Source organism: Leopardus geoffroyi, chromosome B3, assembly GCF_018350155.1.
Source record: "Leopardus geoffroyi isolate Oge1 chromosome B3, O.geoffroyi_Oge1_pat1.0, whole genome shotgun sequence".
In the NCBI taxonomy this organism is placed as follows: domain Eukaryota; kingdom Metazoa; phylum Chordata; class Mammalia; order Carnivora; family Felidae; genus Leopardus; species Leopardus geoffroyi.
This window is the reverse complement of record NC_059337.1, coordinates 31488751-31514717: the sequence shown is the minus strand read 5'-3', so window position 1 is coordinate 31514717 and position 25967 is coordinate 31488751. Positions and strand designations below refer to the sequence as shown.

The window sequence follows — 25967 nt, the reverse complement described above, 5'->3', positions numbered from 1 at the left end:
AACAGGGTGGCCAGATGCAGAATCGCAGAATCTTAACTGTCCCCTCATCACTGGAGCAGCTCCGTTCAGGGTCCGTAGGCCACCCCCATCCTCCGAAGTCCACAAGACATTAGGACCAGGGTTGTCTGAAAATGTCATTTTTATTTAAAGCACAAAAATTGAGACATAACATATACATTTATACATGAAAAAAAAAAACACCAGGAAGTTTACAAAACCTTGGTCACTGCCACGGTCATTCAGTGGCTCTGGGGCTGGTGAGCTGGCGGTCTGCAGGCTGCCTCGGGGTAGGATCCAGGTCCCAGAGGCAGGCAATTGGCCAGCTCTTTGAGAGGTCCCCTCAGTCCACACACCCACCCCTACAGCCTTTGGAGGACAGGGTACAGGTTTTACCTGGGAACTCCCGGGTGCCCATCACACTGACACACCTGAGGAATCCCCAGGAACAGTGAAAGGTGACCTGGGTTCTACTCAGGGTATGGAGCCTGGAACCCTCAGAAAAAATGGCTCATCAGTCCAGCATGAAGGGGTACAGTTCTGGACTGATTCTTCCTGCCCTCCCTAAGAGTCATACAGACGACTTATTGCTGATAGTGGAAGGCAGAGTGGGGCAGAATCTGAGGCCACGGTAAAGGGCTGCTATCCCTCAGGAGGAGAGGAAATCAAACAAACGGCCAAACCACACCAGGAAAACCAGACTCCACCCTCCTAGAAAACTGCCAAAGGCTGGGCAAGACAACTTGGGGTCAATGTCTTTTATCCCTCCCCACCCCACTCCCAAATCCCAACAATCCCATTGCACATTCAGTAAGTCTAAAAAGGGAAGAGCTCAGAGAGGGCCCCAGAGGGCACAGGCGCTGCCCATACCAGGAAGGTGCAGGGGGCACTAAAAGTCTATGAATCTGTAAGAAACGTTAAGGCAGGGAAGAGCCTGGGGCGACTACGCCAGAGGCTCTGGAAGCTCAGAGACCACCCCAGAGTGCTCTGGGGAACAGAGCCTGCCATCCACCTGGACTGCAGTTCACCTAAAGGGCAGCCCTTGGGAGACTACCCCAGCCTGGGAGGGAAGGAAAGGGAGGACTGTGGAAGCCACAGGCTTTGTGTGTGGAGCCATATTTGGGCCAGGCCTGCTAGCGGAGAAGTGAAGTCCCAGGACCCTGGAGAAGTAAGACTCCACCTGGGATGGGCCCAGGTCAGCTGCTGATCCCAAGTACGTACGTGTATGTGCATGTGTATGTGGGTACGGGGCAGTGAACTTCAGTCCCACAGCTTTGAATCCTACCACACCACCACCAGAGAAGGAAAGACTGTTTTGGTTTTTTGTGTGTTTTTTTTTCCTGTTATGTAAAAAATAAGTCCCTGTCCCTCCCTCCCCTTCTCGGGCAGAACGGAGAGCTGGTTGCTGAGGAAGGAGGAAGAACTCCGGCAAGACCCTCCCCCGGTCTGTGCTGGGCATAACCACTGTTTAAGGCACCCACGGAAAGTGCAGCTAGAAGGCAGGCAAGAGAAAAGGCTGGGGCAGAGGAAGGACAGTCAGGGGGACTAGTTCCCCTGGAAGGCTCCTCGGGCAGCATTTGAGGCAGCGCTGCGGAAGGTCCTGTTGCTGAAGATGCCCTGGGAAAACTCCTCCTGGGCCTGCTGGAAGCTGGCCCCCGTCCGGCGGTATAGGGAGTGCACCTGGGGAAAGAGGCTGGGGTGAGAAGGCTGCCCTGGGGTCCCACCTGACCTCCCATCCAGAGCCTTGGTGACAGCCGCTGGACCTCTGGGACTCGGGAAGCCCAAATGTTCTAGTGATGGGCTCGAGGCAAAGGCAAGAGAGAGGTGCCAGCTTCCTTGGGCTGCTGTTGGGCCAGCACCCAGCACTCACCCGCTTCAGAAGGAAGAGTGAGAGCACGGCACATAGGGTGAAGAAGCCAGCCACCACCATCATGATGATTGACACAGCCAAGTGGTCTTTCTTCAGTGTAGACAGGGCTGCGATCCAACCACTGCAAAGGGAGGAGGCAGCCAGAAGGGACACAGTGGGAATGGGCCCCAGAGGTCCCTGTGAGGTGTTCTTCTCTAGGTGGCCGCTGTATGCTGACCAGCCACCACCCAGGCACCTCCCTCCAGCACAGAGCCCAGGGGGCCACGAGCCCTTGGCCTGGGAGAGGCCAGGCCTCTGTGAAGGCTGAAGGGAAGGGCCCCACACGGCCCTCACAGTCAGGAGTAGCATGGGGGAGGGCCTTTTCCTGCTCTTCTAGGGGCATGGAAAGCCTGGCTGCTTGCTTCCAAGGACCCCCCTCTGGGAAGGAGGACCACTGGCCAAGCCATCGCATCCATCCTGTCACCTCAGCTCCTCCTGCTGGGGCCCAGGGCAGCCCCTCTGCCTCCAGCATCACCTTCCTGGCCCCAGTGTCCTTATCTATAAAAGGGGATATCCTCACACTGCCTGAATTAAATAAGAACTTACCACAAAGCCACAGTTCTCAAAATAGTACAGTACGGCATAAGGACAGACATACAGATCAATGGAATAGAACTGAGAGTCCAGAAACAAACCGATACTTCTATCATCAACTGACTTTTGACAGGGATGCCAAGACCAGTAAATGGGGAAAGAATCCACATGGAAAACAATGAAGCTGGTCCTTCCCTTCAACCATACACAAAAATTAACTCCAGATGGATCAGAGACCTGGGGCGCCTGGGTGGCTCAGTCGGTTAAGCGGCTGATTCTTGGTCTTGACTCAGGTCACGATCTCATGATTCAGAAGTTTGAGCCCTGCGTTGGGCTCTGTGTTGGCGGTGCAGAACCTGCTTGAGATTCTGTCTCTCCCTCTCTCTGCCCCTTCCCGGCTCCCTCTCTCTCTCAAAATAAATGAACTTTAAAAAACAAACAAAAGGGGAGCCTGGGTGGCTCAGTGCGTTGAGCGTCCAACTTCGGCTTAGGTCATGACCTCATGGTGAGTTCCAGCCCCGCATCAGGCTCTGTGCTGACAGTTCAGAGCCTGGAGCCTGCTTCAGATTCTGTGTCTCCCTCTGTCTCTGCCCTCCCCGCTCATGCTCTCTGTCTCTCAAAAATAAGTGTAAAAAAAAAAAATTTTTTTTTAAAAACAAAAAACTTTGTGCATCAAAGGACACTATCACAAGAATGAAAAAAATAATACACAGGGGGGAGAAAATGTGTTCACTACATATCTGATAGGGAGCTGGTATCCAGAATATATAAAGAACTCAACAACAAAAAGACAACCCAATTACTAGAGAAAGATTTGAATAGACATTTCTCCAAAGATACACAAATGGCCAACATCATTAGTCATTCAGGAAATGTCAATCAAAAAACAGGGAGGGGGGTGCCTGGGTGGCTCAGTTGGTTAAGTGCCAACTTCGGCTCACGTCATGGTCTCAAGGTCCATGGGTTTGAGCCCTGTGTTGGGCTCCGTGCTGACAGCTCAGAGCCTGGAGCCTGCTTCGGATTCCATGTCGCCCTCTCTCTGCCCCTCCCCCACCCGTGCTGTCTCTCTCAAAAATAAATGTTAAAGTTTAAAAACAAAACAAAAACAAAACAAAACAAAAAACGGTGAGGTATCTTACCTCTAGGCTGGGAAAAAAAACAAACCAAACCAGAGTTGGTGAGAATGTGGAAAAACCAGAGCCCTCACACACCGCCAGTGGAATGGTACAGACTTCCATCTGACCCCGCAATTCCACTCCTATGTACATACCCAAAAGAACTGAAAATAGGTGTTCAACAACTCGTACAAAAACGTTCACAGCAGCAGTATTCACAACAGCAAAAAGGTGGAAAAAAACCCAGGGTCTATCAATTGATGAGTGGATAAGCAGATGGATGGGATAAGATTCAGCCATAAAAAGGGATGAAGTACTAATCCATGTTACAACATGAGCCTTAAAAACATTATGCTGAGGGGCTCCTGGGTGGCTCAGTCGGTTAAGCGTCCGACCTCGGCTCAGGTCACGATCTCGCGGTCCGTGGGTTCGAGCCCCGCATCGGGCTCTGTGCTGACCGCTCGGAGCCTGGAGCCTGTTTCAGATTCTGTGTCTCCCTCTCTCTCTGCCCCTCCCCCATTCATGCTCTGTCTCTCTCTGTCTCAAAAATAAACATTAAAAAAAATTAAAAAAAAAAACCAAAACATTATGCTGAGAGAAGCCAGACACAAAAAGCCACCTACTGTATGGTTCCATTTATATGAAATGTCCAGAATAGGCTGATCCAGAGACAGACAGCAGCTTAACAGCTGCCAGGGGCTCGGGGAAGGAGGGATTATGTATAGTGTTTCCTTTGGGGTGATAACAAACGTCCTGGAACTAGACAGTAGTGAGGGCTGCACAACACTGTGGATCTACTACACACCACTGAATGTTCTGCTTTAAGACGGTTTAAGTAGTAAATAAAACAAATGTTATGGGTATTTCACAATCAGTAACAAGAAAGGAGGATTACTATCCACCCAGCTGTGGGGGGCCGGAGGTGAGGTGAGGAAGGCACTGGGAAACTGGGGGCTGCAGGGCTCGAGAGGGAAGCCCAGGCAGGTCATGGGGGCAGGGGGGCGGCGGAGGGGAGTCCGGACCAGAACTCAAGGCTTCTGACTCCGAGTCCAGAAGCAAACAGCAGTTAGGCCACAGCCTGTCTTCCAGGATCTCACTAAGAGTAGTGAGTAATGAAACCGGGTCACCAATCAAAGAGAAAGGGGCCAGATTAGAAATAGCAAGGTGAGGGGCACCCGGGTGGCTCAGTTAAGCATCCAACTTCAGCTCAGGTCATGATCTCACCATTATTGAATTCGAGCCCCAGGTCGGACTCTGTGCTGGCAGCTCAGAGCCTGGAGCCTCCTTTGGACTCTGTGACTCCCTCTCTCTCTGTCCCTCCCCTGCTCACGCTCTCTTTCTGTCTCTTAAAAAATAAATAAACGTTAAAAAAAAATTTTTTTTTTTAAAAAAGAAACAGCAAGGTGAGAGGGAAGAGGGGTGGTGGGAGGGCAGCGGGGACGTGCTCGGAGTGCAAGGTGAGTCAGCCCCTCCCTCCTCTCTGGATCAGCCGCACTGGAGGGAGGGGACCAAAATAGTGCAGCCCTTCCAGGCCCAGGCTTTCAGCCAAGCGTCAGCCTGACCTTTCTGTGATGTTCCCTGTGCACTGGGGCGGAAAGAAAAACATCAGCCATCAGGTTTTCTTTCTAAGGCTAATTCTGAACTGAGGACTACAGCGCCCAGGAAACTCAAGCCAGTTATATGCTCAAAGCAAGAAGGAGGCAATCCAGGAGAGAGGCTAGGGCTCCATCTCCTGACATTACAGGGCTTCTGGGAAAAGTCACAGCACAGAGTCTGCAAAAGCCAGGGCATCTGTCAGCAGCTGCCCAAATCCAAGAGCTTGTCTGGGGCCTGGAGAAGTAGCCCTAGCCTCTGGGAGGGCGTGGCCGGAGAAAAGGAATAAATGCAGTCCTCCATAGGACTTAGGCCAGGTAGCCTAAGGATTCAGGGCAAGTCCATTTACAACGCCCCAGAAAGTGGTGGATGAGGCAAGGCAGTGAGCTGGTGAGCGGTGAAGAACTGGGGGCGGTGCACGGAGGCAGATGCAAGTCCACCCAACCCCTCTCCCAGCTAGGGTAGAAGACGGGTCATCTGCGAGGGCCCTCTGGGAATGAGGACAGCAGAGGGAGAGAGGCCAAGCCACCTCTAAAACGTAATTCCATCGTGCTGCCCCAGGTCTCACCTGTCCCCCAGGCCAGGGATGCCAACCAGTTGGATGATGTAGATCCCTATTTGACAAAAAAATACGAAGAAGAATACAAAGAAGCTGAAAGAGTTGTCAGACCTGTGGAGAGAGGGGGAAATCCGAAGTCACAAGAGGGCTTGGGGCTCATTCCTCAGGTTCCTCACTTGGCATGGCATCGGTCCTCATTAGGAGCCAGGAGGCAGGATGGGAGCACAGACAGCTCCAGGGGACCAGCCACATTGTCCATAGGGACACAGACACCCACAACCGTAATCAAAACAGGCTTGCCCCTCCTTGCCTTCCAGTTTAAGGGGTCAATGCTTGACCCCTTACTCAAAGAGCTAATAAAGTTGCTCACTCAAAAAAACAATATAAAGAGCCTAACAGTCCATTTCCTGGTGTATGTGTTTGCATTTCATAGAAGGCAAGGAAATCTAAGCCAAAGGTATAAATATCTAATAATAAAACTGTAGGCCTGGGTGGAAGAAAAGGTATTTGGGGAGCACAGAACCCTAGACCAGACCTCCAGCTCCATGTCCTTGAGGGCTAGAATAGATTGAGGCCGCAGGTCTCCTCTGCAGAGTACATGGGAGGGTTCAGCCATTGCCCCCCAACTTCCCGGAGCCTGCTGGGCTCCCAGGCCTGAAAGCATCAACTCCGAGGCACAACTGCACAAGCCCTAGGGGTCTGTGAGGTAGCTCCACTCAGGTCCACAGTATTTATTCTAGGTCAACTGCTTTGGCACTCAGCAGGCTCAAGAGAGCTTGGAGTGATAAGCCATGGAGAGCTTATCAAAGTCAGACTTTCTGAGAGTAGCTAATGCTTCAGAAGGGGGTTGAGCAGCCCCTCCCTCTACCCAGCATCTGAAATCCTAATGCACCAGACAGAATGGGAGCAGTGAGAACACAGGGAAGAGCTGCAGACCCCTCCCTAGATCTCCCATGCCTAACCCAAGGACAGTGTCCAGAGCAGACCCCAGGCATAACAACTTAGGAAAATGGCTCCTGATCCGTGTCTGCTCTCACTGTGGGTGGGAATGGGAAAGTGGATTTCCCCACCAACCTATTCTGCTCTAAGACTAGGATGGGGCCCCTGGGCTTAAGGCCCTTGGCCTGCTACCTGGGATGCCAGTCATACACTGACCCCTTGTCCAAGCCCCACTCACCTGAAGGCTTTATAGATGGGTCGGTACCAACACAGGAAGGCACAGGGGGTGAAGATGATAAACCACAGGATCGAAAGGCCAAAGTTCACTCCGTTGGTGCTGTCAACTAAGAACCAGGCCAGGCAGGCAAGCAGGTTCAGAAACAGAGTCACCGAGTGCACTGGGGAGGGGGAGGAGAGAGAGATATGGGCTCGTGCCAAGGTGACTGAAGGATTCCCAGGCATGGTGAACCACCCCCTGGGAGGACGTGAGGTCCATACACTGAGGGGAGCTGCAGAAATACTACAGGACCTTCGTCTGCACCTAGGTGCAGTGAGCTCCCAGATCCTGATTTTCTGGGGCAGCAAAACCAGGGACCAAACCACGTTCCTAAGAGGTGAAGGGACGGCCCAGATATATGATGGGGGTGGGGAGTGGCAGTGAAGGGAAGGTGCAGACTCAAGGGCTGATCCTTGAGGGAAAGAAGCCCTTGGAGACTCCTGTCCCTGTCCCTAGATGGCCCACACTGGAGCTACAGGGAGTAGCTGGGCTACTTGTGTAGAGGGAGGCCTTCACCTAAGGGTGGCCTTTCAATGCAACGAGCCCCACAGGAACTCTGAAGCCTCCCATTAGTCTCACTCTACGTGATCCATGGTGTGAACTGGCCCTTCTGGGGAGGTTCCCAGCACAGGGAGTAGACTGTGGAGGGCCAATTAGGGGGGCAGAAGGTACCTTCTATCCCGGCCCAGCGCTGAGGAAGGCTGGAGTCTGCGGGAGGAGCAGCCAGAGCACAGAAAGGGCCCTGGAGTCACACCCCATTTCACCTGTAAGCTCAAGAGGGCCGGGGCGGGACTCACACATCCAGAGATAGTAGAGCATCTTGCATATCCGCTGGTAGTCAGCAGGGATTTCTACCGAGAAATCCTGATAGAAGCAGGGCTTGACAGGGCACCAGAAGGGCAGGGGCGGCCAGTTGTTCTCTCTCACTGTGTAGAAAGACGCGACCAGGTGAGGCCCAGCCTCCACAGCAGCATGGCGGGGTGCACACTCCAGCAGTTTACGGGCCAAACCAGGGCTCCAGAAGGGCACCGGCAAGTGGGGCTCAGGGTCTCCATGGGTAGGGAGTGGGATGGGAAAAGGGTGATGGGACATGAACACACACAAGCCTGCTCCAAGGTTAAGAGATCCCAAATGCACTGACGAACAGAGCAAAATGGCCTATGTGATTATTGTTATGAACAACCAACCCATAAGCACAAGGGGTCATCTTCGTGAAGATGAAGGGGAATCGCAGGACCAGTGTCCCTACTTCAGCAAAAATTTCAGGGCTGGGAAGGAGTGCAGAAATAATCCACACCCGCTAGGTCCACACTGCAGGTCTCCTGGCCTCCATCTCCCTGCCCTGCCTGGCACTAGCACCAGGGCTGCTCTAAGATGATCAAAAGCCCAACAGGGGTCCAGGGCTGCCCCAGGACAAGCAGGCTCAGGAAGACCTCCCGTGCCAGGCCTGGCAGCCCAGGGCCCGGCAGGCAGCCTCCCTTACCATGTAAGTTGGCCACAGTGTTCTGTAGCTCCCGCTCCTTGCGCTCCAGCTCGGCTGCTTTCCTGTCCAGTTCTTCCTGCTGCCGGAGCAGGCTCGCCTGGGCTGCGGAGGCCACGGCCTGGGGGGCACAGAAGTGGAGCAGCCAGACACGGGAGACAGAGGGGCAATGTCAGTCGTCAGCGTGAGCAGAAAGTCAGAAGGGCCTTGCCCCATGCAGGGAGAGACAGTCCCAGCTCCATGCTGTCTTGGGTACCAGAGACCACCACAGACAGGCCAAGGTGACCTGTCTCCTACTGCCTCGACACCACCTCTGTCCCCTTAGCCATTAACCAGCCTTAATCTGGGATCAGAGATGAAGGAGAGACCCCTGAGCTGGAGACGAGAGAACATTCCCCCATTCTGGAATGCAGGCAAAGTTCAGTTACACTGACCTCTGGGCTAACAGCGAAGGGAAAATGGCATCACAAGAGACTAAGCTGTAGCCAGAAACCCAGAGAGCTGCACCTCATCTGAAGAGCCTGGAGGGTGCGTGTGCGCAGGGGAAACAGTGCAACCTGCTAGCAGTGAGTGCGGAGGGGACACGTGAGGACAGATCACGTGCACCTGGAGCCTCATGGATCCATATTTAAGTACCACCCCACCCCACCCCCAGGAGCTGACCCCTTGAGGTCCACCTGAAAATGTGACCGGCTACACCCCAGCGCAGCCCCCTAGGCTTGGCCCTGCTCTGCCCGGCTTTGATGATATGTGGAGTCCAAGCTTCATCCCCTGTCCAGAAAGAGCCTCTGAGTGAGGCACCTAGGGAACGTGAGGCCGAGCAGAGCTGGCCCTGGCGTTTCAGCCCAGGGCCCCACTCCTTCCAGGGGCTACAGCTGTTGGGGCCTGGTTATTCCCGAAGTCTACAGTCGTTTTAGGAAACAGGTATCAGACCAATCACCTCGCAGAACGGTAAGCCAGACATATGTGTATATATGTGTGCGCGCGTGCACGCGCGCATGTGCACACACACACACTCGCTCTCTCACTCTCTCCAAAAGGCGTTCTCCAAAAAGCCAAGGCTGACTTTAGCAGGTCAATTTCAGGCACTGGGGGCCAAAGCAGGACCAGAATGGACCATCCTGGACCATGCTGAACATCTCAGCCTTCCCTCCCAAGTCTGGTCAGAAGGCGAGAACCTCTTGGGGCCCACGAGAGCCCAAAGCCCGGCTTCGGCCTTGCCCTCCCTCATGCTCATCTACACTTCGCCTACCTTTGGAAGCTTTTGCATGTAGCTGTCTCTGAGAATACTATCTCCTCCTAGTAGCATCTGCCTCTCTGAGAGCTCGCTCACTGCCAGGAATCTGGTAGGCAGGAACCTGCTGGCCTGTCTACGCAGGAGCTGCAACATACAACTCCACTGTGGGTCACGCTCACTGGGGTGGTGAGGCGCACGGGGCAGGACGGCGAGGTGATGGGGAGTCGAGTGTCAGACACAAAGCAGACAAGATTCACGGTATTTGGTGAAGGGACAAAGGAAAATAGGAAGGAAGGCAGAAATAAAAGAGGCTAAAAAAAGAAAAGAGAGACAGAGAGACAGAGGGAGGGAGGACAGGAGAATGGATGAATGGATGGATAGATCGATTGATTCGGGGCCCTGAGTAAGAGAGGACAAACCAAAGGCCCCACGAGGATCTGGAATGGCACAACAGAGGCAAATGCTCTCTCTGAAGGCACCAACGACCCTAGCCTGGTTATTGCTTGGTGGTGGTAATGGGGTGGGGGTGAGGATATAGGCTGGCTGAGCAGACCCTCCATGTGCAAGTGACCAGCTCCAAAGAGATTATCAAAAGGGCCCTTAAAGGGCAGCCAGGAATTAAGGCCCTCTGTCCACCTCCTCCCCCAATCTCAGGGCTCAGCTACTGGTGCTACCCTCTCAGGAAAGAAGAGGCAAAGGGATTTTTGTCAACAGTACCTGGGGGGTTGGCTGGGTTGGTTCCACTGAGGGCTGGAGAACCGCCGGCTGCGAGGGCCCAGGGAGCTGTGTGACAGGAACTGTTGTCGCTGCATTTGTCTGCGTGGGACACACCAAAGGAGGCAGATGAGTAGGGCTCCACTAGTTGGCCACACGGGGGCAGACCCACAGCGGGGTGAGTGCTGTGCCCCTGCCTGTGAGGGACATTCCCTCTGGGGCAGGCCTCCGCCTGGCTCTGCAGATTCTTAGCCTTTGAGCCTCAGGCTCTGGGCAATGTGATGCTTCACCTGGCCTCCCTGGCCTTGCTGGAGCCACAGCTCCCCAGCACTGTCCTGTCCTCTTCAGGGAGGGGCCCAGATGACAAATCCCAAGGGGAGAACTGCTGACTTCTTCATCCTTATCCCCACCCCAAGTTCACGTTAGGACTGCAGTTTCTCAGAGCTGTCTCTGCCTCTGCCAAGGCTCCTTGCCTCAGAAACCTGGCAGCACCCAGGGGACCCAGGGACTCAGAAAGAGGGCATGCTCACCAACCTCGGAGAAGGGGTTGAATTCAGCCAGGCCACCTTGCGGGGCATTGGTCAGCTGGGTCACAGAGGGATCCTGCAAAGGTAAAAAGCAAAACAAACAAAAACAGCCATGAGCCACTGGGGAGAAGAGAGAACCATCTCTTGGCCCCTCCCAGGCCAGCAGGCCTCAGGGATACGGGGCTGAGGTGAGGCCCTTCCTGGTGGCCTGAAAACCTCTCCAGAAAGGCTCCTCTGCCCAGCCCCTGCCACACCAGAGCTGCAACCTCCTCACCCTTTCTGGGAAAGGAGTTCAGCCCCAATGACTTCCCAGAAGAGACCTAGAGCAAGCTTTACATTCTGAGACCTCAAAACAGACACTACCATGTCCTTGTTAGTGCCCTTTACAGATTCAAAAGAGTTTACAGTATTTACCTCCAGGGACTGAGTAGTTTGGGGGGGAGGGAGTGTGTGGTAGGAATACTCACTTTTTAATTTATAACCTTGCTGTACTGTTTTATTATTTTACAGAAAGCATTTATTCCTATTTATTTTAAAAAGTTTATTTATTTATTTTGAGAGAGAGGGACAGCACGCAAGTGGGGAAGGAGCAGAGAGAGAGAGAGGGAGAAAGAGAATCCCAAGCAAGCTCTGCACCAGCAATGCAGAGCCCAATAAGGGGCTCGAACTTGCACACTACAATATCATGACCTGAGCCAAAGTTGGACACTTAACTGACTGAGCCACTCAGGTGCCCCTTATTGTTTTTTTTTTAAGCTCATTTATTTATTTTAAGAGGGGGAGAGACAGAGAGAGTGGGCTTGTGCCCGCACACACAGGGAGAGGCAGAGAGAGAGAATCCCAAGCAGGCTCTGCACTGTTAGTGCAGAGCCTGACATGGGGCTCAAACTCACAAACCATGAGATCATGAACTAAACCGAAATCAAGAGTCGGACACTTAACTGACTGAGCCACTCAGGCACCCTCTCCTCTTATTTTTTAAAGGACGGTTTAAGGTTCTGGAACAAAAACACACTGTGGGCTGCCAGTACTGATTTTGTTAAATCAGGCACACTTGCTAAGAACAGAGGCATGAAGGGCTCAGATGAAAAGCGGAGAGAATGTTTTTGGGTTCATTTTTTTTTCCCCTCAAGAAAATGCAAAAATGTCCTTCAGAACGTAGTCTTTCCCTGACTTTTCAATTTTCCCTTCTCCATCTGACCTCTTCCAAGGCCAGCCCTCCCGCCTAGGGCCTGCACAACACTTCCTGTCATCTCCTCCACCGAGCACCTCCCTGATGGCCTGGGGCCACTTGGCCTCATCTCACCCCCTCCCAGCACTCCATCATCCTTTCCCCTTCCCTGTACGTAATAGATATGGGGCTCAAGTCCAGCTCCACAGCAATGCCTGGGCTCTGGGAGGAGCAGCTGTGAAGGCTGGGCACACCACGGCTGGACTCTGCCAAGGCCCACGTTACAAGGCCTCCCCTAGGCCCCGCTCTGTGTACCTAACCCCCATCCCTCACTTCCGGTCCACAGGCTCCCATCCTGCTGTCCTGGCCTCACCTCCACCAAGAATCCACAGACTGGATTCTCAAACACAATATTAACATTAGACAGACCCTCAGGGAACAACCCCCTCAATTCTTTAGATGTGGAAACAGATCCTACTGTGGTGCCGTACTTGTCCTAGGTCTCAAGATGGCTGGCTCCCTCTTCTGTACATTCACAGAATGTCAGCAGTGAGCGTGTTCTCTGATGTTTTTCACACATACTAACTCTCATCTTCCCACCTGGGTCTCCAGTTCCTGAAGAGTGAGACTGTGGCTGTCTGGCCCCTGGGCCCAGAGCCCCAACTCACTTCTCTCTAGACGTACCTCATCTCTGGACCCCCACCCAATTTCCTCTGCAAGGAGACAATGTGGCTATGTCCATTCTGCTAGACAGCATTCCTGCCCGGTGGCCCCTGAAACTTGGATAAAGGGACAAGGCGAGGTTCAGAAGGCCACCTGAGATGGAGGAACTGGCCTTGAGGTTATTTATTGGCTGAATGATTTCTCCCAGAATTACTGGGCTGACTTTCTGCAAGGAAGATCGGGAGCTCAGGTTCCATTCCCCTTTCTGACTCAGCAAACACCAAGCTACAGCACAGTGAGTGAGCTGAAGTCACTGAAATCAGATCCACCATGCAAGGAACTGGTTACCTGAGTGTGTGTCACAGGACAGAAGACAGAGGGGTGGCTCTGGTAGCTGTTTCGGGCGCTGACCCACATGTCTGGCTGAGGTGCGTGCGTTTAACAGGCAACCTTCAGACCCATGCAGAGATGTCATTTTCTTTACCAAGGTCAGCCAGAAGAGGATTCTGGGGGTGGGCAAGCTGACTACTCTGTCCATAGTGATCTCTCCTTTTTCTAAAGTCTTAAAGCTTGGTCCTTTACCCCTCACCAGACTTGCCATAAACAAATACTGTCTCCACCAGCATGCTGTAACCTCCACAGCCAGATGCTTCTCTCTCAAGTTCATACTTCTGGCTCCTAGTGCTTGGGGAAGGGCCGATGCAGAGCAGAAGGTCAAACAGTATTTGACAGTATGTGCCACATGCTCTCCTCTACTTTCTCTGGGTGGTACTGCCCCAAAGCTGGAGGGTACCTGCATCACTGTGGTAGCCCCAGGGCCCACAAGCACCCTGCCTCGGAAGACGGTCCTGGAACATTCTGGGAGACCTGGGTGCTTTCTGAAAGATGAGAAGCTCAGGCCTGGTGAAAGAGGAAGGGAGCTGACATTTACTGAGTGTCCTTATACAATGATGCGATTTTGAAGTTCTAGTCACCCCAGAACCGGCCACTGTGTCGAGTTGTCAGAAAAGAAGGTTCTACCAGCTTTCCTCAACCTGGTTCTTCAAAAGAATTAAGGCCCAGTGCCCTAAGGCATCCACTGTCTGAAATGACTTCTCTCCTGTGCATCTAGAATAATCCTGGTTCTATTCCATCCTTGAAAGAACAGAGATAAATCGTCACTTCAACCAGCTTCTGAACCCTGTGGCTCAGCTGAGGTGTCCCCTCATTCAACCTCATGACCACCCCGTGAGGGATGCCTTTTTAGTTTGCAGCTGGAGAAAGCCCCGCCTCAGAGAGGGGAAGTGGCTTGTCCAAGATCCCAGGGATGGTGGCTGAGCCAGATTCTGAATTCAAGTTGTCTGTATCCAGGGACACGAGCGGTAAACTTGAGAGGGCAAGGTGAGGATCTACCCTGTTCAGCAGCGTACCCCCAAAGCCTGGGGCACTTGACAAACGGAAGGTGCTCAATGTGTGGTTGAATGAGCGAAGCCCCCTCCTGAGGAACACTGACGGGACACCATGAGTGACCAAGACAACTACTTCTGCTCAGTTTTTTATTCCTGGACTTCAGGGAAGTCCTTGGGTGAACACCTGTGTTAGGAGACATGCAGCGAGTCTTGCACTAAGGACCACACTGACTGGTCTGAATGAAGACCCTCAGCTTCTACTCTGAGTCACAAGTAACGAGTCAACAGCAGCAAGCTTCTTTCCCACTAAGCATCAGCTGGCTCGGAAGTGGGTCAAGTAGTCATTTCAAAGGATGGCGAGAGCTAAGTTTCACCTACAGAGAGGTAACCCAAAACCCCCCTGGTACACAAAGGACTGAGCCTGGCTAATGCCCTTTACTGAATATATAACAAAGAAAATGCTCCTGCACTCGGTTCTTTTCATTCTGGGAAGAGTCACAAACAGTGTGAGTGACAAACCAAGATCAACAGGATGCAGCTCTTGACCTTCTGGAGCGGATGACTGTTGCAGAGACACGTGCACATAGTACAAGAGCCCAGGGCAGAGTGAAAAAGAGGGGAAGGGAGGCCGGGGAGCGGAGGAGAGGCTCACCACCGCTGGGGCAGGGGAACCCTTCGTGTGGCTGGGGTGTGAGGACCCAGAGGAAAAGAGGCAGGCGCTGGAGCTCTGCCGGGAAGCGCCTTGAAAAACACATTCGTTTCCAGTTTGGCAATCACTTTCCATGTCACAGGTGTCGGCTGTGCTTGAGCTGTGACTCTTTCTTGCTTTCGCCTCCTACACTCCACCCAAGCTCCCAGTGTGGGGTTTATTTCAGGCTCCAAATAAACACATTAAATAAATACCTCATGAGCTAAAAAAACTCAGCCATTCTCTCTGGGAGGCAGAGTCACCAATACTTTGGAACTCTTGGGAAGTCCTATTTGCTTTGGAGACAAGGCTGTGTGTCATAGGACAAAAAAGGGCAATCATCCCTCAACCAAGTGGCTGGGTCCCAAGTAAAAAGAGCCACAGATAGGGGCGCCTGGGTGGCGCAGTCGGTTAAGCGTCCGACTTCAGCCAGGTCACGATCTCGCGGTCCGTGAGTTCGAGCCCCGCGTCAGGCTCTGGGCTGATGGCTCAGAGCCTGGAGCCTGTTTCCGATTCTGTGCTTCCCTCTCTCTCTGACCCTCCCCCGTTCATGCTCTGTCTCTCTCTGTCCCGAAAATAAATAAACGTTGAAAAAAAAAAAAAAAAAAAAGAGCCACAGATAACCTCAGTACTCTCTTACCTGAAAATCCATCCTAAGGAAATATGACACAAATATGTAAAAATCTGTACCTGCAAAGAGATTTATTGCACCAGTGCTTACAATAGGAGGAAAAAAATCAGGAAATGACTTAACTGTCCAACGACAGTGAGCACAAGAATGTTTTGGTACACATCGCCTCAATGGCCTGAACAGCCATTAAAAATCACAGCTATGGGGCACCTGCATGGCTCAGTTGGTTAGTCGTCCAACTCTCAGTTTTGGCTAAGGTCATAATCTCTCAGTTTGTGAGTTCAAGCCCCACATCGGGCTCTGTGCTGACAGAATGGGCTTGCTTGGGATTCTCTCTCTGCCCCTACCACCCCTCTCCAAATAAATAAATAAACTTTATTTTTAAAATAAATAAATAATCACAGCTATAAACATAGAGCAGCAATATGGAAAAGACTTTGTTATATGAATACCACATAACAATTTTGTCAAAAGCATTCATGTGAAAAGAGACTGGCAGGAAAACACATCAGAACAACAATGGTTGCAAAAGACTGGCAGAAATACAAATGATCTATTTTGTCTTCTGAATTTTCCACAATGTGATGTTATTTTTACCTTAAAAGCACACATACCCACACATTTTTAAAAAGAGCCTGAGGACCCATCAAATGAGCAATGTGCACCCAGGCCTCTCTCCTTGCCACAGCAGTGATGGACACAGTGGCCCAGAAAAGTGAGGCTGACCCACCTGGCCTGGCGCCCGAGGCCCTCCCGGACCTGGTGCCAGCACCCCTGGCGGCAGCCGGTCCTTGGTCAAACTGAGACACTTGTCATCTCCTTCCACCTTCGTTTACTCCCTAGGCGAACCGTCCCACGCCAAGTGCGGGGCTAGGACCCTGACCAAAAAGCCTTGGTTCCTGCCCTCAAGAAGTGGACAGTACAGAGAACAAGAAGCCAGGGCAGGAAGTGACAGCACGTGACTAGTGCAGGGCCAGGGCCGATGGGAGGGCTTCACAGAGGAGGGAGGGACTAAGCTGTCTGGGAGTCAGGGTAGGCTTCACGGAGATGGCACCTGAGTTGGATCTTGAGAGAGGACAAAAGTTTAGCAAGAACTAAGGAGGGAGGCAAGAGCAGCACTGCGGGGCGCCTGGGTGCCTCAGTCAGTTAAGCACCCGGCTCAGGTCATGATCTTACAGTTTGTGGGTTCAAGCCCCACACTGGGCTCTGCACTGATGACACAGAACCTGCTTGAGATTCTGGCTCTCCTCTCTGCCCCTCACCTGCTTGTGCTTTCTCTCAAAATAAATGAATAAACATTAAAAAAAAAAAAAAAGCAACATGTGCAAAGGCAAACACACCTCTATGTGTTCAGGGCACAGGATGTGGGGCGACTCAATAGGGTGGAGGCCGGAATTCACCCAAGACAGGAGGACAAAGGACACAGAAGTTTATTGAAAACACTGCAAGGGAGCAGTGGGCAGGACAGCAAAGGAGAGACTGTCAAGAGGCAGTGCTGGGGGGCTGGAGTTATGGGGGGAGGTGAGGAGGTATGGGAATGCACAAAATTTTCCTTTTCAGTACCTGTAGCCAATTGTCAGTAGTCCATTGGTCAGCCAGCACTAATGGCTATTTTGAGGTGGGTTGCCTAATGAGCCTGTTTGCATACAGCCCAGTGGTCACTCTGGGCCCTTTTACCTTACTCAGGTTTCCACCACTGAGGTCTGTTGCTGAAAAGTGGCCTCTATACAGAAGGTTCCGGGGGCCGTGCAGTGAAGAGAGACAGAAGCCAGGAGTGCCAAGGAACCAGCCTGAACAAAGGGTTCAGGCAGACAGCAGGAGTTTGGACTCCACCCATGAGCAGTGGAGGACAACTAGAGACTGTCATCTCTGCCACAGTGAGGAGAGCACAATGAGAGGGGAGGGAGGACTGGCCGGGGCCACAGTCCACAGGGGTGATGGTGAGGACTGAACTAAAAGCATAACTGGGGGTGGAGAAGAGGCGACAGACTCCAGAGGCCCTGCTCAGGTAGATGCCACGGGCTCAGCCACTCTCTAGGGCAAGAAAGGGGGAGGGGAAGGGAAGTTGAGGAACTCAGTGGCTAACTTGGGTGACCGGGGAACAGTGCCACCCCTGAGCAAGATCAGTGATCACGGGAGAGGAACAGGCTTTTCGGGAGCGGGTGTGTGAAAGCAGGTGCCCCATGTTTGTTTTTTTAAAGTAGGCTCCATGCCCAAGTGGGACTTCAACTCACGACCCTGAGAGCAAGAGTTTCAAGGCACCTGTGTGGCTTAGTTGGTTAAGCATCTAACTCTCGATTTCAGCTCAGGTCATGATCTCATGGTTTCTGAGATCGAGCCCCAAGTCAGGCCCTGCGCTGACAGTGAGGTGCCTGCTTAGGATTCTCTCTCTCTCTCTCTCTCTCTCTCTCTCTCTCTCTCTCTCTCTCTTTGCCCCGCCCCTGCTCATGCTTGCTTGCTCATGTGTGTGCTGTCTCTCCCTCTCTCAAAATAAATAAATAAACAAAAAAAAAAAAAAAGAATTGCATGTTCTTAAAAAAAAAAAGAAAAGGGTTGCATGCCCTACTAACGGAGCCAGCCAGGAGCTCCTAGAGCAGCTCTAGATCTGGGATCGCTGGGATGTGGATGCTATTCTGAAGCCGCAGTGAAAGACTTCAGTCGCCTCCATTGTGACCTCACGCTTTCTAGTTGGGTTCTTCTTTCCAGTTGGTCTCTACGCTCAGGCTGAAGACCCTAAGGGCAGAGCATCCCCTGATGAGAACAGGGAACTGAAATTACCCCCTCAAGCAACAAGAACTGCCCTGAGCCAGCAAGGCCCCACACCTGACTGACTCCAAGACTACGCTCGACTTGACCTTCACTGCCCACCTACATGTACACACCCACCACTGTCCCACATTTTCCTTATATAAACCTGAAGTATTTTCGGCACTTTGGAGACAGTCTGAGCCGCTAGTCCGCCGTCTTCCCAGTGTTGGCCTCGCTGAAATAAAACTCCTTTCTTGTTCCACCACTGCTCGTCTCTCTGCCTCTGGATTCTGTCAGCGGCCAGTGGCCGAACCTGGTCTGTATGGGACCACTGTGCGCCTTGGCTATAGTGTAAATGGAAGACCTTACTCAGAGAGGTATACAGTGAGAACAAAGTCAAAGGACAGAACTGCAGCCTTCACAGCCTCAAAACGGGTGGAAGGAGGTGAGCGCCCCAGTGTTAAAGAGGCTGAGGGCAGAGAGAACTACAGGAAAGACTGCCAGGCAAGCGAGTGTGCCACAAGCAGCAGACGTGTCCCAGGCCAGTGGCCAGAGAGGTGGCAGGCTCTAAGAGGGAGGAGGCGCCTGGGGCTGCGGGGCCACAGTATGCACAAGTGCCTTTCGCTTCTTGGTGCTCTGTCACCTGAAATATGAATTACCCTCTCTTCCCATCCGCTCTCGGCCTGAGCCTTTCTACCAAAGGACTCTGCTCTTCCTCCTCAGATCCCTCATAGTTCCTTCTGCCAAGTTTCGAATGCCTTCATCATACCCACGGTGTGTTATCATTGAATAGCTAGCATTTCTTGGCTCTCCTGCCAGATCAGAAGCTCTGGCAAGCTGTGTGCTCATTTACCTCAATCTCCTGCACGGGCCCTTGGAGCAGCAGGAGCTCAGTGATGTGCATAAATGTGTAGGCACCTCAAAGGAGCAATGCTGGGCGGGTCACACCTTGGTAATGTGCACTAGCACTCTTCTCTGAAAGAGTGGCAAGGACCCCTTGTTTGTCCTGGTTAAATATTACCATTTCTCTGAACACAGGATTATCCTACTCCAAGTAGCTCCAAAGAAAACTTAACAGAATTGTAGGGTTAAAGTCCAGCTGTGTCTCTGGCCAAGTGCTTTTGAATCACCCAGCCTGGCTCCAGGTGCCACCCATAAAGGCAGGGAGATAACTCCCATCCTCTTTACCCTCACCCCCACCCCCCCGGACCTGGCAGCTGTCTGGACTCAAACTATATGAACTTCACCATTTTCAAATTTCTTGAGACAATGCTCCTGTTCCACAGGAAAGTTCTAACAGGTCCATCTGCTGGCTGTAAGAATTCCCAAAGCTACAGTCAAGCTGGAGCCCACCCTCTCTGGGAAGTGTCTGTGCAGGGAACTTTGTTGACACCCAAATCACGTTTCTGCCACCACTTTCTCCTCCCACAGGAGAGAAAAGTTTTAAATCCTCGGGAAGCAGCCACACCACCGAGATTATCTTTTAACTGCAAGGAGGCAACGTGTGAAAGTGATATTCTGCGATCTGGCAACTCATGGCACTGAAAGGCCTTCTCTGTTCAGCACCACCAGCTAGTTCACACCGCCCCCCCCCCCCCCCCCCCCGCCTTGAAGAAATGCCCAGTAGGAAAGCAGCCCCAGCACTGGCCTGGGTGACCTGTTAGCTAAGCGCTGAAAACTCAAATGGGCACGATGCCCACCTTTAGCCCTCTACCTCTTCACCACCTGACAAGACTGCCTGAGAAATTTCTGGGATCAGACATGCTGGAATCGGTCCATAGTAGGACCTGAAGATCCAGAGAGTACAAAGCAGATGCACCATAATAAGCACAGGAATTAGGGAGTGCCAGGGGGAGGTTGTGAAATCGGCAACACTTGGCTTGCAGTTTCCTGCTTCCGCCTGGAAGTTTGGTAAAACCTCTGCTGCACTCTCATGACAACTTTGCATTCACAGCTCTTGCTTTGCAGGAAGTTTGCTAAGAATCTCAAGTATAACTCCACGCAGAGAAGAGGTCATATAAGCCCACACCCACATTGCAGGTCGGGGAGGCGGGTGGAAGTAGGAGGTGGATAAAAAACAAGGGTAAAGGAGTCAATTTAAAGGCACACCAGAAGTTGCAGGGCATATCACAGGAGTTAGCAGAAAAAGGATTCCATGGTTGGATAACTGAGAAATTCTGGGTCAGATCAAGTTGTACTAGGGGTGCCTGGGTGGCTCAGTCGGTTGGGCATCTGACTTCGGCTCAGGTCATGATCTCACAGTTTGTGGGTTCGAGCCCCACGCCTGGCTCTGTGCTGACAGCTCAGAGCCTGGAGCTTGCTTTGGATTCTGTCTCCTTCTCTCTGCCCCTCCCCACTTGGGCTCTCTCTGTCTCTCAAAAATAAATAAATGAAACAAAAAAAAATTTTTAATTAAAAAAAAGTTGAGCAAATGTCTTTATTGCAGGATTGCTCAGAGCCTTTAACAAACAAGTCTTGCCAATCTTTAAGAAAAAAATAGTGATTCCCAAAATTGTTTGACCACATAACCCTGAGCACCTTTCAGGACTGGTTATTACTCAGAACATAACTGCTATAAAGTACTATCCTGGGGCGCCTGGGTGGCTCACTCGATTAGGCGTCCAACTCTTGGTTTCAGCTCAGGTCATGATCTCATGGTTCGTGGGATTGAGACTTGCTTGGGATTCTCTCTCCCTCTCTCTCTGCCCCTCCCCTGCTTGCACGCACAAGCATGAGCTCTCTCTCTCTCAAACTTGTAAAAAATAAAGTACTATCTCAAAAAGCACAGTATAATCTGTATTATCCCAGCCCCACACACTGAGGAAAAAAACTTGCATAGCTAATACTAATTAGCAAATGGTAAAACTCACTTGGCTAGTACTAATCACCCCTACCAGTACTCTCATTTCAAGAATGGGGACAGTGATGACGAAGCTGGCCTAAATAACCCCAACACAGTTTAAGACCAATATTTGAACTTCAAAAACCTTTAAAACAGCAAGGTCCTGAGAATGAGACCCCGATCTAGGCCTCTTCCCACTGCAAATTAGCTGGTGACTCTGGCAGGTACCATCCTCACTGGGTTCCTGGTTTCCTCCTCTCTAAACCGAGGGGTTAGAATAGATTCCTGAGGATGTTCCCAGCTCCAATACTCCACCATGGACCCTGAACACTACACTGTCATGAACCACCACAGAGTGATGGAAAGCATGACTCTGCTCTGAAAGCTGGCTAGGTGTGACAGTTTCTGAGTCTGCTGCCTCTCCCCTTGTTTTCTCCTGAGCTCTGTGCTAACACCCTGGGTAAATGAAGCTGGGCTCACACCCAGTCACCCAAGGGCTGCACCCTTCCCATGTCCCAGCCCTGGCAGTCAGGAAAGCAGACACCAGCATCACAAAAAGGGAGGGCGGCTCTCCAGGCGAAAGAGCTTGGGGGGGGGGGGGGGGCGCATCACGTCCAAAGTTCCTTCTCCCCGAAGAACTGTGCACCAAGAGGAAAAACACGGCCCAGGGTAAGGAGGAGCAAGAGTCCCAGCCAGCCAGCTCTTGTCTTCCCACACAGGATTCCCCCACCAGATGTTGTTCTTTACAGGACCACAGCTGCTTCCTGTCCTGTCATATCCTGGGGCTGCCTGATGGACAGACTGTCTCGGTGAATGCAGAAGTTACTTCTACCACAGTTTGCACAATCATTCCTGGGGCTGGAGATGTGGTTTAAGACTAAGACTTTCAAGCTGCTATTAATCTTGGGCAGCACTCGGGCCAACTATCTCGCCCACTGCTAGCACTGGAGACAAGCTTTCCGCATCTCTGGATGGCTGACTGCCTCTGGCAGACAGCAGCAGACATTTTATTTCCAATTCTGACAGGGGAGGGGGAAAAAAAAGCAAATCATTACACAGAACACACTCCAAAAGACTACTAGATCCCACTCTCTCTGCTCCTCCCCTGCTCATGCTGTGTCTCTCTCTCAAAAATAAAGATTAAAAAAGGGGCGCCTGGGTGGCGCAGTCGGTTAAGCGTCCGACTTCAGCCAGGTCACGATCTCGCGGTCCGTGAGTTCGAGCCCCGTGTCGGGCTCTGGGCTGATGGCTCAGAGCCTGGAGCCTGTTTCCGATTCTGTGTCTCCCTCTCTCTCTGCCCCTCCCCCGTTCATGCTCTGTCTCTCTCTGTCCCAAAAATAAATAAACGTTGAAAAAAAAAATTTTTTAAAATTTAAAAATAAATAAATAAATAAAGATTAAAAAAAAAAATTTTTTTTTTTAAATGGGGTGCCTGGGTGGCTCAGTCGGTTAAGCATCCCACTTCGGCTCAGGTCATGATCTCGCAGTTCGTGGGTTCGAGCCCCGCGTCGGGCTCTGTGCTGACAGGTCAAAGCCTGGAGCCTGCTTCGGATTCTGTGTTTCCTTCTCTCTCTGTTCCTCCCCTGCTCACCCTCTGTCTCTCTCTCAAAAATAAATAAAGATTAAAAAAAAATTTTAAGACTACTAGATCCCAGCGTCATACAGCAGTTCTGTAATTAAACCAAACTGTTACCAGATGACACTGGCAGGGGAAAAAAAATGCAAATGCTTTTTTCTTTACTTAACTAATAGAGATGACTGAATTACATAAGAGACAACGTCCTTGCAAAGGTCTGTCAAGAAGCATTAAGTTGTAAGAGGAATGTTCAGGATGTTACAAAGACCAAGCTACCAAAATTTGCTTTGAGGGCTCCCTTTGACTAAGTACCTTGAGACCAAGAAAGAAACATAAAACGTTCACTCCCGAGAGTGTACAATTATTCCCTTCTAGTCTCCTTTGTCTTTGCACCGACCTTGAAGGAATTCAAGGGGAGAAACCTCATGCTGTGAGTCGCAGGAAAGATCCCTCAAAGTACTTTCCCCACACCTGCAGGAAACTCTGCAGCTGCCAATGACCAGATAAAGCACAAGCAAGATGAGTTAATGTGCCTAGTAACATACTGACAGAGCAGAAACCTCAGGGCTCATAAATCACCAGTCAGCACAATTAAGCTTCTCTAGAACCGGTTTTGAGCAGACATGAAAAGGAGGCACAGGAGATTTGGAGTTAACAGGAGCCCCAGCCTGTCACTGTGCAAAAGATTACCCCTGGATTACCCCTGTATCCTAGCTCAGAGGCAGAAAGTTTTCCGCTTTAAGTAGGAAGACTTCTTCAGCTATCCTTTGTTCAAAAGGTCAAGCCAGCTCAAAGGTCAGCACATCTCAACTCCCCAGCCAACACACGCGTCCATCAGACCAACATTCCTTGTGTTTCAAGACCCTCAGAGCCCCCTCACTTTTCCTCCCTCCCTAACCTGGGCTCTCTCTCCTGTCTAGCCAAATCCCAGTCCAAAATAGACCCATGGCCAAAGTATGGAATTCTTTTCAAGTCCGTATTTCAGCGTGCGTCGGTTATCTCCACACCCTCTTCCAACCTTCCTTTCCTAGCAAATCTCGGTGGGTCTCCTATACCTTGTAGGCTAGTTTGGCTGTTCCGAGAGTGGGGGGGAGAGTGGAACGTGGCATGTTCCCACATTTCTCTGTCCCACTAGAGGCTTCTACCTCTTCATTATGTTGTTGTCACCCCTCTCCTAACGTGACTCAAAGCAGGTGTCTCCCCAAGACTGCGGGATGTAGTAGCCACACTTCCCACACAGGTGAAGTCGCTTCTCTCCCCGACCGTAGGCTTCCCCAGCAATGTCCGGCCAAAGGGGCTAGCTACATCCGGGGAGCTAGAGGGTCCTACCACTTCTTCCCAGGCTACAGCGTCCCGCCCCTCTGCAGTTCCACCTGCTGCTAGTCCCGCCCCCCAGACACTACGAAAGGCCAGCCCTCAGAGCCCATTCTCCCATTGGGCAGACAGGCCGTCTCCTACGCCACGTCTCTCTGCTCCAGCGAGGGGCCCGGGCGGTGGCCTTTGGCACCGGGGAGAAGTGAGTTGGGGGCTCTACCTGGAAGGGGTTTACGTCCACTGGGTCTGCGAAGGGGTTGGTATCGAAGGACGACATGGCGGTCGGGGACTGACCGGCGAGCTCCGCGAGTGCTTCGGCCTCCGGGCACCCAGACCCAGCGGCGCTCTCCGTGCCAACCCACCACTTCCGGGAGCGAAGCAGCCGTTCTTACGCAGGCGCAGCACCCTCCCGGAGGGGCGTGGTCCTGACGTCACAGAGGTCCGCCCCGCCCTCCTGCCGAGCCCACTACAGAGCGGCGGGTGGGCATTCCGTTTCCAGGCGCTCCTTTCGTATACCTGTGCCTCAAGGGTCTGGGTGGCTCAGAGGCACGAGAGAGCGGAAGGCGGGGTCGGAACCCTTCCCAGCAGCCTGTTCTCAACAGCCTCTCGGTCTGATTGCTTCCAAATTTGTCTTGGAAAATTCCCAAGTAAACTGTTAAGTGGAGCCGGAAACTTAACCCCTTCATTTCCCTGGAGGGCAAGTTTGGGAAGTCCAACTGGCCCAGACAGGAGAACGAGCCTATTTTGGCCGGAGTGGGGAACGGAATTTCTGACCCGAGAGGACTTAGTCGAGCTAGGAGAGGAGTTGGGGTAGGACCCAGCAGGGCAGAGGGGATTTTTTTCGGAAGAACCAACCATGCAGCTATCCCACATGATGGGGTTTTGGGGTGAGGAGGGGTTCAGAGCTGACGGCCAAGAAAGAATTTGGTGCAAAAGGTGATTTTATTAAAGCACCAGACAAGGCCCGTGGGCAGAAAGAGCTGCACTGTGGTTGTGATGGGTAACTGATTATATACCCTCAGGTTCGGAGGGGGTTAGGGATAAAGTCTCTAAGGTATTTTGGAAGCAAGGCTTCTATGATCTTGAGGCCTAGCTGCTGTTAGGAAAACGCTATTTATTACTGTTTAGTAAACCTCAGTCATGAGACCCTTCAGATGTGTATCACGGGGCCATAAGCTTGGAATATGGTTGCCAGCATATATCTTGGAGGAGTTGAGAAAGGAAGTTTCCAAAGGAATTTTTAGCAGTAGACTTACAGGATCAGGGAGGGGGGTGGGGGTGGTCAGGATAATGTTAAGCCAAGATTCCCTTTTGCCCCTAGCAAAGTGTCATCATCAAGGCAGCTGAGTTCCTAGAGGGAGGTCACTCTGCTGGTTTCAAGGACTTGTCAATGGGCTGTATACAGGGAATTTAATCTTTCATTTGCCTTAGTTTCCTACATCACCATGGCAAGTACTTAAACCCCTTTCCTTTATTCTTGGATAGCCAAGAGTGTCCAAGGAATAGCACACATATTCCACCTGGGGATGGGGGCTGCTATTAGCCTGTACTTTGCTCTCAGCTTGCCTTAATCTCTCTCATCACCACACACATGCTGAGTCCTGACTCTCTTTAGGTCTTGCCCCCTGCTGTCAAGTTTTATCGTTTTAGGGATGAGGATCCCTGAGCCCAGAGACAGGTTTAGGACCTGCTCTGGGATTTGACTCAGGGCATCAAGCATGTGTTAGTGAATGAGGAATTTCAGCAATAGAGCCATCAGCCATGGGGGAGATGGCCGATTCACTTCTCACTACCCTTATTTCTTCACACTTTCTGCTTTGTTCATCTTTGCTGCTACCAAATCCAGCCACTGTCATTCCTTCCCCTGGACTGGTACAGGGCTGCTAATTGGTCTACTGTTGTTCATGTTGTTACCCGAGATCTCTTTAAAGGGGACAAAATAGGGGCACCTGGGTGGCTCCGTCAGTTAAGTGTTGGACTTCAGCTCAGGTCATGATCTTGAAGTTCGTGAGTTCGAGCCCTGCATCAGGCTCTGCTGACAGCACAGAGCCTGGAACCTGCTTTG

The 25967-nt window shown here is 51.8% G+C and overlaps 1 protein-coding gene across 2 annotated transcripts; it reads right to left on the bottom strand.

The window, feature by feature from the left end:
- Positions 1-121: 121 nt before the first annotated feature.
- Positions 122-24301, bottom strand: SCAMP2 (secretory carrier membrane protein 2). Of its 2 annotated transcripts, XM_045449070.1 has the most exons (10): positions 24123-24301; positions 10889-10957; positions 10358-10456; positions 9656-9784; positions 8407-8524; positions 7721-7849; positions 6885-7044; positions 5717-5818; positions 1868-1988; positions 122-1677 (listed from the first exon to the last, which is right to left on the bottom strand). In XM_045449070.1, the coding sequence occupies exons 1-10, from the start codon at positions 24177-24179 to the stop codon at positions 1543-1545; spliced, it is 1119 nt and encodes a 372-aa protein (XP_045305026.1). In that variant the 5' UTR covers positions 24180-24301; the 3' UTR covers positions 122-1542. The 2 variants fall into 2 exon arrangements, with proteins under 2 accessions (XP_045305026.1, XP_045305025.1); XM_045449069.1 differs by lacking the exon at positions 9656-9784 and having other exon boundaries at positions 24123-24300.
- Positions 24302-25967: the final 1666 nt, after the last annotated feature.

Coding starts and splice junctions, on each gene's coding strand:
- SCAMP2 (XM_045449070.1), bottom strand. CDS start 24,179: ATGTCGTCCTTCGATACCAACCCCTTCGCAGACCCAGTGGACGTAAAC. Junction 9,785..10,357: donor CAACCCAGCCAACCCCCCAG/GTACTGTTGACA, acceptor TGTATGTTGCAG/CTCCTGCGTAGACAGGCCAG. Junction 1,678..1,867: donor CACTCTTCCTTCTGAAGCGG/GTGAGTGCTGGG, acceptor CTCTTTCCCCAG/GTGCACTCCCTATACCGCCG.